The following is a 15,936-nucleotide window of genomic DNA, read 5'->3' as shown; positions in this document are numbered from 1 at the left end:
GTACAATCATATGTGTGAAACCCACATAAATACAGTATTTATGGTAACTTTTATTCAGTATTGGCCATTAGGATCATATCTTCCTTTTCTAACCCTGTTTAAAGTACAGCTACTTTTTGAAAAATCTGACCCTCCAAATGTTTAAGGATAGCTGTCATAGGTCTCTATTTTCACAACACTTATCACAGAACCAAATGAATGGGGGATGCTGAGTAAACACTCATTGGTTGAGGAAAACTCTCTGGCTTTTTTTTTTTTTGGTTGGCTATCAAAAACTGCAGATCAAAACTCACCCAACAGATAAAACCATAGTGGCAAGATTTATATATTCTAGATGTTGACACTAGTGTTTTTCAACTGATAGGCAAATTTTCAGTACAATAAAAGATTTCAGTCAGTCCCCCTTGGGACTGTCCCTTTGTCCAGCTCCCTCCAGATTGATGCCTTGAAGCCTCCTGCTCTGTGGATTCCCGAAACGGCTCACTGGGTAGGATTTTGCACCTTCCCAGCCATTTTTTGTGAAAGAGCTTGGCTGTGCCTACCTACAATGATGCGATTTTCCTGGAACCTCAACGCTATCTCTGCCTACATCTCAGGATGTGAGAAATTGAGACTGTCTTTCCATAGCTAATCCTTCTCTCTGAACAACTTTGCAGTCCTGCTGAGTTCCAGGATTCCTAATCGGGTTTTTTCACTTTATGGATTTCATTTCCAGGCAGACGGCAGAGTTCTGGTCTGCTCCATCCAGCAGACATTGACGGAGTGTCTCGTTCACTCCAGGGTTAATTTCCACCTCTGCTGGCTGGAGCCTCTCCCACTTTCTTCTCAGGGCCACACTTCCTCAAAGGTCTCCTCCCTCTCTTGTATGAGCTTCCCTTCTCTGTTCCCTTTTTCCTTCTGCATGGAGGTATGTTCAAGGCTCTCCGTTAATAAACAGAACCCTTCCTGTTACCTTCATGTTCCTCTAGCTACCACATACACAACTCTTCTTTCATCCCTTTATGACTAGGATTCTGAAATGAACTTAAGAACTTCTCTAAGTCCATTCATTAAGTATTTACTAAGTGCCACTATGTGTTCAGACATGGGGAGGCGTGTGACAAAAAGGTGTAGCTTTCAAAAGGTCTTTGGAACTTGGAGACAGATTCTAGTTTGGAGGTAATGGTAACAGGTGAGACCAGTAAAGTTGCTGTACTTTTGTGCAAGGCTGAGTAGGCTAGCCAAAGGGTTCAGGGTAGGCAGGGAGCACTGTGTGCCGAAGTAGCTTTGGCAGGCCTTGAGCAGGACTTTGAAGGGTGGACAAGATTTGGAAAGGTAGAGAAGAAAGGAGACATATTAAGCAAAATTTTAGCATAAGAACATTTGTGAAGGTTGGCGGGCAAAGCTTATTCTGCAGATGGCAGAAGCTGGTTTGACCATTGGGGTGGGCTGGAAGTGCTGTGACACCTTGCAAGGTGACAGGCTGAGGCATTTTGAGGCTGTGAGAAACAGCTGTGGTCTTGCTTTGTTTTGTTGGTGTGGGGGTGTGCGATAGAGAAAGGAAGGGTACGGTGGAGTGGCCTCACAGAAGCAGAGCTTCAACAAGATTAATCTGGCTATAAAAGAAAGGCAAGGGAAGCAGATTTGGCTCAACTGATAGAGTGTCCGCCTACCACGTGGGAGGCCCAGGGTTCAGCACCCAGGGCCTCCTAACCATGTGGTGAGCTGGCCCGAATGCAGTGCTGCCACGCACAAGGAGTGCCATGTCACACAGGGGTGTCCGCCACGTAGGGGAGTCCCACATGCAAGGAGTATGCCCCACAAGGAGAGCTGCCCCATGTGAAAAAAGTACAGCCCACCCAGGAGTGGCGCCGCACACACGGAGAGCTGACGCAGCAAGATGACGCAACAAAAAGAGACAGATTCCTGGTGCCGCTGAAAAGAATGCAAAACGCAAGCGGACACAGAAGAACACACAGTGAATGGACACAGAGAGCAGACAATGGGGGGGGAGGGGAGAGAAATAAAAAATAATAATAATAAATAAATAAAAGACAAGACTGGCAGTGTAATCCAAAAAGGCTGTGGGCTGTTTGCCAGTGGGGAGCCTTTGCAGTGTGATGTGGTGAGGGCGGTGCTGGTGGTGGTGTGGAAACCTGCCTCCACGACCACCTGAGGACAGAGGGTGCAGTGAGCAAGCTCTGGAGGGGCCTGAGATTTTGAGCCTTGGGGGATGTGGGGCTAATTGGTCTCTGCTGAGGCAGTACACCATCAAATAGAAATCTAGGCCGTAACACATCCACTAATTACAATATGTGGACCTTACTTGGCTCCTGACTTTTATAAATAACCTCTTAGAAAAATTACGTACGACACTGTTGAAACAGTTTGATGGCTCCTCAAAAAGTTAAACATAGAATTACCATATAACCTGGCAATTCTGCTTCAAGGTATATGCCCCAAAGAATTGAAAATGGAGACTCAAACAGATATTTTTTACCAATGTTCCTAGCAGGATTATTCACAGTAGCCAAAAGGTGGGCACAACCCAAGTATCCATCAACCAAAGAATGGATAAACAAAATGTGGTGCATATACATATATATGTATGCGTATATATATACAATGGAATATTATTCAGCCATAAAAAGAATGACATTCTGAAACATGCTACAACATGGATGGACCTTGAAAATATTCTAAGTGAAATAAGCCAGACACAAAAGGACAAAATATTGTTTAATTCCACTTATATGAAATACAAGAAATTCACAGAAATAGAAAGTAGATTAGAGGGCCCAGAGGGATGGGGAAAATGGAGAGCTATTGCTTACTGGGTACAGAGTTTCTGGGGTGATGAAAAAGTTTTGGTAAGGGATGGTCATGATGGTAGCACAACACTGTGAATGTAATTAATGCCACTGAATTGCATGTTTAAAATGGTTAAAATGGAAAATTTTATTTTATGTATGTTGCCATGATAAATTTTTGTAAAAATATGAGGTAATTGAGGAAATTTGAATTCCGATTGGATTTGATTGTATTAAAGAATTAACTGTTTTATGTTGGGGTAATTCTGGTTTTGTTTTGTTTCGTTTTAAAAGATTCCTTATGCTTTAGGGGTACAGATGGAAATACTGCAGATGACATGTATCTGGATTTGTTTCAAAATCATCCAGGGGTAGGAAGAGAATGGGTCTGGTATGGATGAAATGGGGTTGGCCGTGGATTGATAACTGTCAAAGATGGATGACATGGGGGTTCCTTTCACTCTTCTCTCTACCTTTATATATGCTTGAAATTTTCCATGGAAAAATTCTGGGCCTCAGTTAATGTAAGTCCTGTGCCTTAGACCTCATAACTTCCAATCAGAAATCACGAAGGGCGTTTTGAGATGTCATGTTAATCTCCTGTTCTATTTCAAAACAGGAATTCTGGTCACCTCTGTTTTGCCCAGGGCAGAAAAATTCATGAACTGGAAAGATTTTATTTGAAAAAGATACACATGATGCCCTTTATTGTGATTGTGGAGGAAATCCAATCCACTGAAGATGCAAAATCAAAACTCAGAAAAGTCCAAGTTTCACCGTAGCTGGAAATAAGTGCTTCTTTTAGAAAAGTCAATCCCAAAAAGGTTTTCTGGCAGTGGGGCACTTGGCATGAATGTGAAAGCTGAGACTGGGTAGAGGAAATGCAGCTCTGGCTGCAGCCACTGGCCAAGGCCAGGGTCACTGCAGGCACCAAGTCACATGCTGCCCACACAGAGGATGGGGCAGAAGGAGTTGGCCGCTGTCACCCTGATACTGGTTGTCATGGCACCTCTACCTCTCACTCAAGCTGCAAGGACAGGAGGCTGCTCTGACCACATCCCCAGCTGTGCAGGGAAGGGACACAGGCCATCATGGGCTGGAGGAGGGTCCTGTGAACTTCTATGAAACCACTTACTGGGCAGAAACCAGGTTTCTCTTTCAGTGAGTGGTTCCAAATAGAACGAATCCTCACTTGGGTAAACTAGCAAGCTAGGAGGGAAAATTTTGAGCCTGAGTAAGTGGTCCTATTTTCCTCCTCTTTTTAACGGTAAGGAAATGTATGGGGCAGAGGGAGGACAGGGAAATTCATGTGGTGCTTGTGTCCTTGCAGAGAAGCATACAAGCATAGGCAGGGGAATCTGGTTCAGTGGATGGACACGTGAGGGCCTGCTGTGGGCCAGGCATTGGGAAATGCAGGAGGGTGGGACATGGGCCCCACCTTCAAGGAGGATGTGGCGGGGGGGACCGGTGTGCACAACATCTCCTAAATAAACACGGAAACGGAAGGGAATGGAGGTCCTGTGACCCAGACAGAGCACCTCTGTTACTAAGCTAGTTCAATTTGGGGCAATTGACTTAATCTCAAAGTTTCATCTATAAATGGGGGTGATTCTTGCCTTGCTTAGTTGTAAGGCCCAGAGTACCAAAATAATAATATTATTAATAATAGTAATACAGAAGGAAGAAAGAGGACGAGGAGGGAGAAGGCGTTTTGGACCCTGCAGCCCAGGGGTTCCCTAAGGCATGTGACCGGTACTCCAGGGCGAGCTTCCGCTGTGGATGGCGGCGAGGGCCGAGTAGCAGGCTCCTGGTGCAGAGAGCTGCCTGCTCTCCAGCCACAGCTCGTTCCCCCTGGGCACCGCCTTGGCGTGGGCAGCCTCTCCAACTTGTCCCAACACACCTGATACAGAGGGCAAAGTCTCCTAGTCCTAGTCATCCTAACAAACTCAACTGAGAGGCAGAGAGCGCCCTGCAGAAACTAATGTCCAATCCTCCCTTTTGTATGAAGGGCAGTGGAGACCCCGGCAGGGAACTTGAGGTGTTCGAGGGCAATCACTGAGGAGGTGGGACAGCTGGCACTGGAAGCTCATTCTCTGGACTTGCCTGGCCCATCACAGCTTCTCTTTCCAAGGAAGATTTGCCAACACCACAATCTACTGTCTTTGATATCCTTCGTCTTTCCTGCTCCAAATACCTGATTTGGCCCTTAACTTCCAATAGAGCTTTTAGAGCAGTTTTTTTAAAAATCCTCCTGATAATCTCTTCCCAATCTCTGTTTTTTGAGTTGTCCACTCTTTGATAAAATGCTTATTAAATGCCAATTATGTGTGTGATCCTACTCGCAACATGGGGTCATAAAGATGAAAATGAGCTGTCCCTGCCCTCCAAGAGCGCTTGGTTAAGTTATCACTGAAATACCTTTTTGGTGAAACCATTTTGAACCCCTGCCCTGGGAAAAGAAAGTCCTTCTTTTAACGCTATTCCCTTTTGTCATGTGTGCAAGGAGAAATCTTTTCTTCCCGAGTTTTTCCATCCGTGCCTGGCTGGCAGCTTCTGCCATGCTAGCTGTGTAGCCAGGCGGTATTGTGAGCCGTCTGCACAGCAAGGCAGGCCGCTCCCTCTAGAAGTCTTGCTTCATTTCGGCTGTGCCCCTTCCTCACCCTCGGAGTTTGCACAATGCTTCACAATTGCATCATCTCTGCTTGCTGTCGTCCTTGAAGAATTGGGTTTTGTCCCCAGCTAAATAACCATCTTACTCCAGTTTGATGGCTTTGGCATCCTCTCTCCTTCCTTTCCTTGGCTGCCACCTTGGTGTGGTAGCACCTTGGAAATAAAAATAGTGGAGACCCTGACTGATGTGCACAAGTGAGAGAACCCATGTCCAGTGAAAGGCTGGAAAGGAGATTCTGAAATCCCTTTAAGCTCGAACATTTCTGAAAAGGCATGTGCAAAGGTTGACAGCCTGAAAAATGAGTAACATTCCATTGTTATCTGGCCTAGAAAAACCAAGCCAGAGACCAACACCTCTGAACATTTCAAATGAACATGGGTACCAAGTACTTCTTCTGGCTCTCAGATGTGGTCCTTTACTCAGAGAACAAAGCGGAGGGGGTGGGTATTCTGCGGGGGCGGGGCAGATGGGCACATTTACACTCTTGTGAGTAGGGCTGTAGTCTAGGGCAGGATTCCCAGGAGTGGAGTCTCTCTAGCTGACACCCTTCCTTGCACAGAAACACTGACGACTAGACCCTACTTGGCAAAACTTGGTTCCCAACTCTGATAGAGGCCACCAGGCACCGTTGGTTCTCCCCTAACGAGTCATGACCTGCCAATTGTTTGCTTTCCTGGAGAAACCACAGCCTGAAAATCCATTTAATTACCATAGGAGATAATCTTTTAAATATAGTTTTACATTCTTTGAAGACTTTTCCCTGTGGGAGCTGGCAAGTTTATCTGAATGGGATTATTTGTTTTCATTTCCAGAGGAAGGAATGTTATCTGGTAGTCAGCAAGAAGACAGAGTACTGGAGGATATATATTTTTTAAGTCTCTTCCTCCCCAATGATAGTTTGTCAATTACATTTTAATCATTAGTTCTTTGTATTGTGATACTTTCCCCCAGCTTAAACCCTCACTTAACTCTGTGGTTCCAAGGGTACAGTTACTTGACTTACCAGGTTGGGTTCTGTAGTTACTCTAGACATGGGTGTCAAGAGTCAGTGTCCTCAATGACTTCTTATCAGGAAGATGATACCTTTAAATCCACCAGCCTCAAAGACCTACCTGGATCTGTGGTCACTCAAATACCAACGTTTCAGATCTAATAAATCCTTCCCCACTGGAATGCAAACTTGAGAGAGCAGGGGCCCTATTTTGGGTTTGCCACAGCAGCCCCAAGGTCTTGGCTCCACGTAGGCGCTCAATAAATAGATGCTAAATGCTGAATTGCTGAAAGTGAATGGGTCTTCACGTGGAAAGTATATGTATTTTGTCAAAAAATGAACGATGTACAAAATAAAGCAGAGCTCAGTGGGCTTTTGTCCTGGCATGGCTGTTCTAGTCCTTTCCCCGGATTGCAATGAGCAGATGGTCTTGAGGTGTTGGACCTGGTTCTGTAGACTGAGATGCCTGGGCCTTGAAGAATTTACTTCTGGGAGTAAGAAATAGGGGGGAAAGGAGTCATTGTATTGAAAGCAATTAAAGGGTGAGGGAAAAAGCCTTTTGTGGAAAACGGGCTAAATCTTGGGGTCGAATCTGTCCTTCCAGGTCCTGATGGGGAGAAGAACTGGTCCAAGAAATACCCGTCCTGCGGGGGCTTGCTGCAGTCCCCGATAGATCTGCACAGTGACATCCTCCAGTATGACGCCAGCCTCGTGCCCCTCAAGTTCCAAGGCTACAACTTGTCTGCCGATCGGGAGTTCAACCTGACCAATAACGGCCATTCAGGTGAGGCGAAGCCCTCAGGGGCCAGAAGGGATGTGCCCGAGCTCCCTGGGCTCCCCGCCCTGCTCTCTTCCGTCTGGCAGGAGGGGCACCACCGAGGAACCCAGGGGGAGAGGCAGCGGGGGATCTTGAGGGATGCTGCCTGCCTGGCTTGGGAGGTCCTTCAGGGTAGCGCTTCTCATGGGATGGGGAAAGGGACAGGCCTGAGCGCCGTGGCTATCTACTGGGACATCAAGATCTACTCAAGGGGCCATGCGGTTCAGTGGGGAGCTTCCAGGCTTTGCAGTCAGACAAATCTGGGTTCAAGTCCTGGTGTGGCTACTTACAAGCCATGAGCCTCTGGGGAAGAATTTTAACTTCCTTGAGCTTTCATCTGGAAAATGGGTATAATGATAGCTAACTTGCTGTCTCTTGCCGTGAAGACTAGAGATGACGTATGTGCGGATGTGGCATGTAGCGGATGCTCCCTAAATGGCCATTATTATTGCTGTTGCTGCTTGGCGGGTGCCTCTAAGGCCCTGCCTTCATAGCCAGGTGTCTCCTTCGTGGATGAAGTAAGCAAGCATCTCATCTGCTGGTCCTCGCACGTCTGTGGGCCTAGTACTAGTGCTCTCTGCACCACTCTCAAAGGGGAATCAAGAGGGCTTTGGTGCTCCTGGAGTTGCTTTAGGGAAACAGGACATTCTCAGGGGAAAAGCCCAGGTGTCGGACCCGCAGGCTGGACCTCTCCGCTTTCTACCTGCCCCCCGCGGGGCACCTGGACGGGCATGGCCCACCGGCCTGCTCTCCGCGGCCCTCGGCTGGCGGTGGCGCTGACGGCTGCCCTTCCGCCCCCTGCAGTGAAGCTGAGCCTGCCCCCGGACATGCACCTCCAGGGCCTCCAGGCCCGCTACAGTGCCACGCAGCTGCACCTGCACTGGGGGAGCCAGAATGAGCCCCACGGCTCCGAGCACACTGTCGGCGGGAAGCACTTTGCGGCAGAGGTGAGTGGGGCCGCCAGGTAGGGGGAGTTTGTGGTCGGGCCGCAGGTGGTCTGCTCCCTGCCCCGCCTCCCAACCTCCGGGTGTGCAGGTAAGATCAGAGCCCAGAGGGGGCTGCCTTCACGCTCTGCGCGCCCTGCCCTGGCCCCGGCAGCGGCGCAGGAAGCTACAGGCACTCTGCCACCTGCGGCTCACCTGAGCTGCCCCGGTCCCTTTCCTCTTCTGAGCGTGCTGGCATTGCCTCTGCGCCCTTTAGTGAGCGAGGCTGCTTCCCCTGCTCCCGGCGGCACAGCGGGACGCACACGCCCCTTTTCTACTGGCGCGGATGAAGATCCCCTCGGCTCGCTGACTCACGCGGCGCTATCTGCCCCCTGAGCTCAGTCTTCCTTCGCGTGCCACGCTGTTTACATTTGTCCTTCCCACCTGTCCTGTCTTTAGGCGTGGGGCTTGCCGTGGAACACGAGGACCCGGGCGCAGGGCCGCTCTCCTCCCTGGCCACAAAGCAGGTGGCGCCCGGCCTCCTGACGCACAGGGCATCCCGGCAACCAGAGGCCCGGGGACGCGCTGAGACAGCCTGGGGCGTCTGCACAGCCTTGTGTTAGATCGCCCCGAGGCGCTAGCCCGAAGTGCCGAAAGGAAATGGGAGGAGGGCAGCGCACTGTTGCGCGCTACCCCGGTGCGAAGGGGAGGGGTGGGGCGGTGCTCCATTCCAAATCTCCCGCAGGACTGAACTCGGGGGCATGGTTCTGTGTTCCCAGGACAAAGCAGGGAGATAAATATTAATGATCAGCCCGTGGAGTCCACAGCGCATAATAACATGCCCTTTGTCTGTTCATAGCAACTGAGCTGTTTAAGGTCTCAGGCTAATTACAGGCGTAGTTACCAGTGTGTGTGTGTCAGGGCGGGTGGTGGTGGGTGAGGTAATTCTGGCCCTGTTAGGAGGGCACTTTTGGAGGTTCACATATTCAGGCCATGTCCTTCTCTGAACCTCAAGGACTACTTTCCCACGGGAAATAAAAAATGTGGGTTAGGGTATAGGCTGGGAGGGTTTATGCATTTAAAAATATTCTAGTGGGGAGCAGGTGTAGCTCAGTGGCTGAGCTCCTGCTTCCCATGTATGAGGTCCCAGGTTCAATCCCTAGTACCTCCTAAAAGAAAAAAAAACTCTAGCTATTGCATTTTGTGCTATTAAGTCATGTCGTCAGACAGAAGGCCTTGGTGAAGATGGACCATAAATGCCAATAACAGAGAAAATGCCTCAAGGTGACCCTATAACAGCAGGTTTTGGAGGATTCTTGAAAGAGCAGTAGTTCTTCTGGATTTAGTCTATGTAAGAAGACTCTTTCTGGATCCCCTCGGTAGGGAATTCCCTTATGCCTCTAATAGTCTTCACTTCTTCTCAATTTTATCTGAGCACACTTAGAAAAAAAATGCTAACACAAACCATAAGCTCAAAGGTCAGCTGTAAAAAGAAACAAGGACTAGGTGCTTGGGGTTTTAGCCAAATAGAATTCTGCTCAGCTTCTCAAATTGAGGCCAGACCAAGATGGTATGGGGCAATGCGACAGGCTAGAAATCTGTAATCTTCTTAAAAGAAGAAATAATTTGATGTAATTTTTTAAAATTAGAAAAGGCCACTTGAAAAGTTTAAAATGGGGGGAAGAGGACTTGGCCCAATGGATAGAACGTCCACCTACCACATGGGAGGTCCGCGGTTCAAACCCTGGGCTTCCTTGACCCGTGTGGAGCTGGCCCATGCGCAGTGTTGATACACTCAAGGAGTGCTGTGCCACGCAGGGGTGTCCCCCGCATAGGGGAGCCCCATGTGCAAGGATTGCGCCCTGTAGGGAGAGCCGCCCAGCGCGAAAGAAAGTGCAGCCTGTCCAGGAATGGTGCCACACACACGGAGAACTGACGCAGCAAGATGATGCAACAAAAAATGCAACACAGGGAAACGGACTTTGGCCCAGTGGTTAGGGCGTCCGTCTACCACATGGGAGGTCCGCGGTTCAAGCCCCGGGCCTCCTTGACCCGTGTGGAGCTGGCCCATGCGCAGTGCTGATGCGCGCAAGGAGTGCCCCCCACACAGGGGTGTCCCCCGCGTAGGGGAGCCCCACGCGCAAGGAGTGCACCCATAGGGAGAGCCGCCCAGCGCGAAGGAGGGAGCAGCCTGCCGAGGAATGGCGCCGCCCACACTTCCTGTGCCGCTGACCACAACAGAAGCGGACAAAGAAACAAGACGCAGCAAAAAGACACAGAAAACAGACAACCGGGGGAGGGGAGGGGAATTAAATAAATAAAAATAAATCTTAAAAAAAAAAAAAAAAAAAAACACAGATTCCGGGTGCCACTGACAAGAATACAAGCGGACACAGAACACACAGCAAATGGACACAGAGAGCATACAACTTGGGGCAGCGAAGGGGAGAGAAATAAATAATAAGTCTTTAAATAAATAAAATAAAATACTGATGATAAAAACTTTATAAAGGGAAGCAGATTTGGTTCACCTGATAGAGCGTCCGCCTACCACATGAGAGGTCCAGGGTTCAAACCAGGGCCTCCTGACCCGTGTGGAGCTGGCCCATGCACATGAGCGCAAGGAGTGCTGTGCCACGCAGGGGTGTCCCCAATGTAGGGGAGCCCCACGCACAAGGAGTGCACCCCATAAGGAGAGCCACCCAGTGCGAAAAAAGTGCTGCCTGCCCAGGAATGGTGCCACACACACAGAGAGCTGACACAACAAGATGACACAACAAAAAGAAACACAGATTCCCAGTGCTGCTGACAAGAATACAATCAGACACAGACACAGAAAAACACACAGCAAAAGGACACAGAGAGCAGACAACTGGCGGGGGTGGGGGGAAGGGTAGAGAAATAAATAAATCTTAAAAAAAAAAACCTTTATAAAAACATGCTCTGGTGAAGCAATGTGGTTCAACTGATTGGGCTCCTGTCTAGTATGTGGGAGGCCCTGGGTTTGCGTCCCAGGGCCTCCTTGTGTGGGCAAGTCTGCCCACGCTCTACAGAGATCTGACGGCCCGTGCCCATGGGGAGCTGGCACAGCAAGATGATGCAATAAGGGGAGACAAGCAGACACAGAAAAACACACAGTGAATGGACACAGAGGGCAGACAGTGAGCTAGCCACAAGGGGAGGGGGATAAATGAATAAATCTTTAAAAACGAAACAAAAAATACATGCTGTGATTTCCTCCACCTGAGGGATAACTATGTGTCCTGCATTCTCCCTCCTTCCCCCCTTTTGTCTGCTCTGTGTCCATTTGCTGTGTGTTCTTCTGTGTCCGCTTGCATTGCCAGGCAGCACTGGGAAACTGCATCTCTTTTTGTTGCATCATCTTGCTATGTCAGCTCTCTGTGTGTGTGGCACCACTCCGGGGCAGGCTGTGCTTTTTTTCACACAGGGCGGCTCTCCTTGCGGGGCGTACTCCTTGTGCATGGGGCACCCCTACGCAGGGGTGCCCCTTCCTGGCATGGTACTCCTTGTGCGCAGCAGCACTGCACGTGGGCCAGCTTACCGCATGGGTCAGGAGGCCCTGAGGATCGAACCCTGGACCCTCCATATGGTAGGCGGATGCTCTATCAGTTGAGCCACATCCGCTTTCCCATGGCTAGTTTTGAAAAACCCATCCATCCATTCATATCTATTGTGTACCTGATACATTCTAGGCCTCGTATCAGACACTGGGGATACAGAGAGTGAATAAGGTAGGCACAGTCTGACCTGGTGGAGTTTGCAGTCCAGAGAGGACCGAAAAAGAAGGGGAAACTGAGGATGCCGTGAGGGGACAGCCTCAGAGGCTCCATCTAGCTGGGGTAGGGGTGGGGAATTTGTCCTCCCGTCTGGATTCGCATTCCCACAGAAGTGAAAGTCACTGAGCCCTGATGGGTGACTTCTCTCCCCTGCAGCTGCACATTGTCCATTATAACTCAGACTTGTACGCGGACGCCAGAAACGCCAGTCACGAGTCAGAAGGCCTCGCTGTCCTCGCTGTTCTTATTGAGGTAAGAGATGACTAAGAGATTTTTTGTGAAATTTGAAGCAGCGATGAGCTCAGAGCTCAGCATCTCATTCCGTGCCAGTCTGTTGGATGTGCATGGCCCTGGTAAGCCTCTCCCGTTTCTGCCGTCTTGCCTCCAGGGTAAGGGCATCCCCTGCTCTGGTACCTTTTTTCCTTGTCTGGAGGCAGCATTTTCTGTGACTCGGCAACAGAAATGGGCCTTTCCTTCGTGAGGTTGGAAAAATGAGCCCCAGTCCCCAGTCCTCTTGCATAAGGCATAGAATCGTCCAGTTGGTCCATGCTGCCCCCACTGGGTGCCCCGAGTCCCTGATAGAACTCCAGGGATCTGAGCACCATCCTAACCATGACTTTGGAATACATTCTTTATTTAATCCTGAACCCAGAAAGTGGGAATGTCTCACTTTGCTTGCACTCTTTTTTTCCCTAATAGACGATATGTACCTCATTTCCCAACATGCTTTATCTACTTGGCCTTCGTGAACTGAGAGTTCCCTAAGTTCTGGGTTCTATGAACATGGTAGTTGTGGTGTTCAGGCTCACAGCTCGATAATCAGGTGTGCACACTGTTTCCCTGGGTATACTCTAGCCCGGTTCCTTGGGCAGAATCAGGACAATGGCACTAACTTTCTAACAGCTTAGTGGCCATCTCAATTGTCTCAGTAAAGTGGATCTACCAGGGAGAACTTGGCAGTGATGTCCACCTGCCGCCTGCTGGACCATTCTCTTAGCAAGTATAAATCCAGTCTCAATCTATAGAATTCCGTCCCGGTCTAGCAGTCCGACCCTCCTGGTCTCTGTTGCAGATGGGCTCCTTCAATCCATCATACGACAAGATCTTCAGTTACCTTAAAAAGGTAAAGTACAAAGGTGAGTGCTCCTTGGGTGCTTAGTCACTCTCTGTTGGGGAAGGATGGAGCCACCCCTGTGTGTCTGTGTTCTCCAGGCTGGGCAGCAGGTTGCTGAGCAGCGCTGTGCCTAGGACCTAGGGTTGCAAGGCTCAGCCAGTGCGTTCAGCTGCACGTCTGCCACCGGGAGCAGGGCTGACACCATCACCCCACGTGTCTCTCCAGGACAGGAAGTGCACATTCCAGGTTTCAACATTGAAGAACTGCTTCCTGAGAATCCTGATGAATACTACCGCTACAAAGGGTCCCTGACCACACCTCCTTGCCACCCCACTGTGCTCTGGACAGTGTTCCGAAAACCTGTGCAAATTTCCCAGGAGCAGGTAACCGTGACACCTGAGTCAGGGTCCACGCTGTACCTCTGCCCCTAGCATGACCTTAGAGTTTCCCTGGCAGCAATTCAAAATCTCTGCAATTGTGCAACTGCCTGGGAGCGTTGCAGCCTTCTTGCAGAAATTAAAAACTGAGCTCCAGATGTGAAGCTATCAAGTCAAGCTAGGAAAATGAATGCTTGTCTCCACAGTTCTTTTATTTTTTAAAACTGTATTTCTTAGTCCACCCCTCAAGTGGTCAGATGATATTCACTTCCCAGGTAGAAGAAAGTATGGTTCCTATACATGGGCAGATTTAAGATAGGATTAGGTTAAATAATTTAGCAAATGGGAAGCTGAGATAACAGGAATGAATGAATCAGGGCTTCCCTGCCCTCCAGAAGCTCAGTCTAGGGGAGTGGGTGTAGCTCAGCGGTGAGCGCCTGCTTCCCGCATTTAAGGTCCCAGGTTCAATCTCTGACACCTCCTAAAAAAAAAGCTCAGTCTAGTACAAAATGGATAAACAAAATCCTTATCAATCACCTCTAACCCTCTCATTGTATAGATGATGCAAATGAGGGCGGGAGAGTTTCAGAATGCAGAGTAACCCTCAGATTAGTGAAAAAGCTGAAACCCCAAGTCAGGTCTTCCGTGCCTCAGTCACTGCTCATCCCTCTACTCCACGGTTGAACGTCACAAAGAAGACGGCTCCCTTCCCCCGGCAGGAGTCCAGTTCAGCCCTCGCAGTTGCTCCTTTTTTACCGTGCGTTTCTGATCTGAGTAACCTAGATAAATGGCAGCAGATAGGTAGAAAGGAATAAAGATGTGATGAATCAAGAAATGAAATGTGCAGGGAAGCAGTAACATCCTAACCCAGAAACTGTACTACAAACAGATTATATAATCTAGGTAGGTGCAGGAAAATCACACACAGCAGATAGTCAAATGACTTGTGAAACTCTTGCCGCCCTCCTTTCATTCCTTCCATGTGGCCATCAGAACAGGCCGGCCCAGGGCCCCTCTGACTTAGAGCTGAGGTCCAATTCAGGCTCGTGAGAGACATGCAGGCACTGAGGGACACTGAGGAACCCGAAGAGCCCCTGTGCCCGCCCAGGTTTCCCCTCTGCCAGAGCAGGTGTCATCAGGAGTTGACCTTGCTCCCACAGGTGGGAGGGCAGACCCAGGGCCCAGGTGCCCAAGGAGGGGAGGGAGCAGTTCTCTGGCCTCCCCGCTGCTTTCTAAGGAGGCCCCCACCAACCCCCGCAGGGGTCTGGAATCTTCTGCCAGGGGCAGGGTGGCAGCTCTCTTCCCCAGGCAGGCAGGCAAGGGGGTGTCACCGCCTGCAGGGTGGGTGTCTGCTCTTCCCCTCAGCTGCTGACTCTGGAAACAGCTCTGTACTGTACACACATGGACGACCCTTCCCCCAAAGAAATGGTCAACAACTTCCGGCAAGTCCAGAAGTTTGACAAGAGGCAGGTGCATGTCTCCTTCCGACAAGGTGAGGAGAGGCGGAGTCTGGGGGGGAGCTGGGTGCCCTGCCCTTGGTCTCCGCCACCCACGCTCTAAGGAGGTTGGTTAAGAGCGCTTCAGCTTCCAAGGGACGCAGGGTGCGTGGAAGAGCTAGTTTGCGTGGGTTTATTTGGGTCTCCCTTCGCTGCACTCACTTCCCTGAGCCTTTGCGGGAAAACACAAGCCGAGGACTGCAGGGGCCTGGAGCAGAGCGCTCAAGTCTGAGAGTCTCCCACAGAAGGGAAGAGAGGATGTTCTCGGGGCCCTCTCTGCTCAGCAGAATTATCCTTTCTACTATCACACGATAGAATCCTTTTCATGAGATCAAATAGATCTAACTTCTCACCCCAAGCTTTCCTGGCATCCAGGGGCTGCTCCTGCAGCCCCCATCTTATGCCTTGCCAGGTGATTCACGGGCCGGCAACCCTACGTCTGAGCGATGCTCCTTTGTTAGATGTGAGAGAGTGGGGGTGTAACCCAAGCAGCTCACGCTCTAACGTGGCAGGGCCCTTTGGGCAGGACAGCACCCTCGTTCCCAGCCTTTGCGCCTGCTCCCCTTGGAGCTTGCTTGAGCACAGGCACGCACAACTCGATTGAAGCTCAATAGTTTGGTTTATACCTAATGCCGTGAGGGTTTGGTTTTTGTTTTTAAATCTGTAGCCGTAACTCTCCAGAGGAAATGTAATGTTTTTTATTTGCTCAACGTCTGTATCAATGCTGCCAGAAAGACAGCAAATGCAAACAATGAGGCGAAGGGAAGAAATAAATAAATCTTCAAAAAAAAAAAAAATACTGCGGGAAGCTGGGAGTCAGGGCAAGTGGTCATGGCACATTTTGGGGGTCCACACTCTTCTTCAAACCTCAAGAGTTCACTTTCTCAGTGTAGATTCTGTAGTTATTCCCAACTTGGGAATCTCGGGTGGCCTGAAGCAGGGCAGTTCTGGTGGCTGTTCC

General features: G+C 49.7%; 1 protein-coding gene across 1 annotated transcript in view; it reads left to right on the top strand.

Annotated features, from left to right (window-relative positions):
• The window catches only part of CA12 (carbonic anhydrase 12), a 59,575-nt gene that overhangs the window by 30,375 nt on the left and 13,264 nt on the right, over positions 1–15,936 (top strand). The window contains exons 4-9 of the mRNA XM_058294315.2: positions 7,056–7,235; positions 8,073–8,215; positions 12,145–12,240; positions 13,061–13,124; positions 13,328–13,485; positions 14,845–14,971. Coding sequence (XP_058150298.2) covers positions 7,056–7,235; positions 8,073–8,215; positions 12,145–12,240; positions 13,061–13,124; positions 13,328–13,485; positions 14,845–14,971 — 768 coding nt within the window. The remainder of the gene's footprint in view (positions 1–7,055; positions 7,236–8,072; positions 8,216–12,144; positions 12,241–13,060; positions 13,125–13,327; positions 13,486–14,844; positions 14,972–15,936) is intronic.

Source organism: Dasypus novemcinctus, chromosome 3, assembly GCF_030445035.2.
Source record: "Dasypus novemcinctus isolate mDasNov1 chromosome 3, mDasNov1.1.hap2, whole genome shotgun sequence".
Taxonomy (NCBI): Eukaryota; Metazoa; Chordata; class Mammalia; order Cingulata; family Dasypodidae; genus Dasypus; species Dasypus novemcinctus.
Note: the sequence above shows the minus strand (reverse complement) of the source record. Positions and strands in the feature narration are given on the sequence as shown.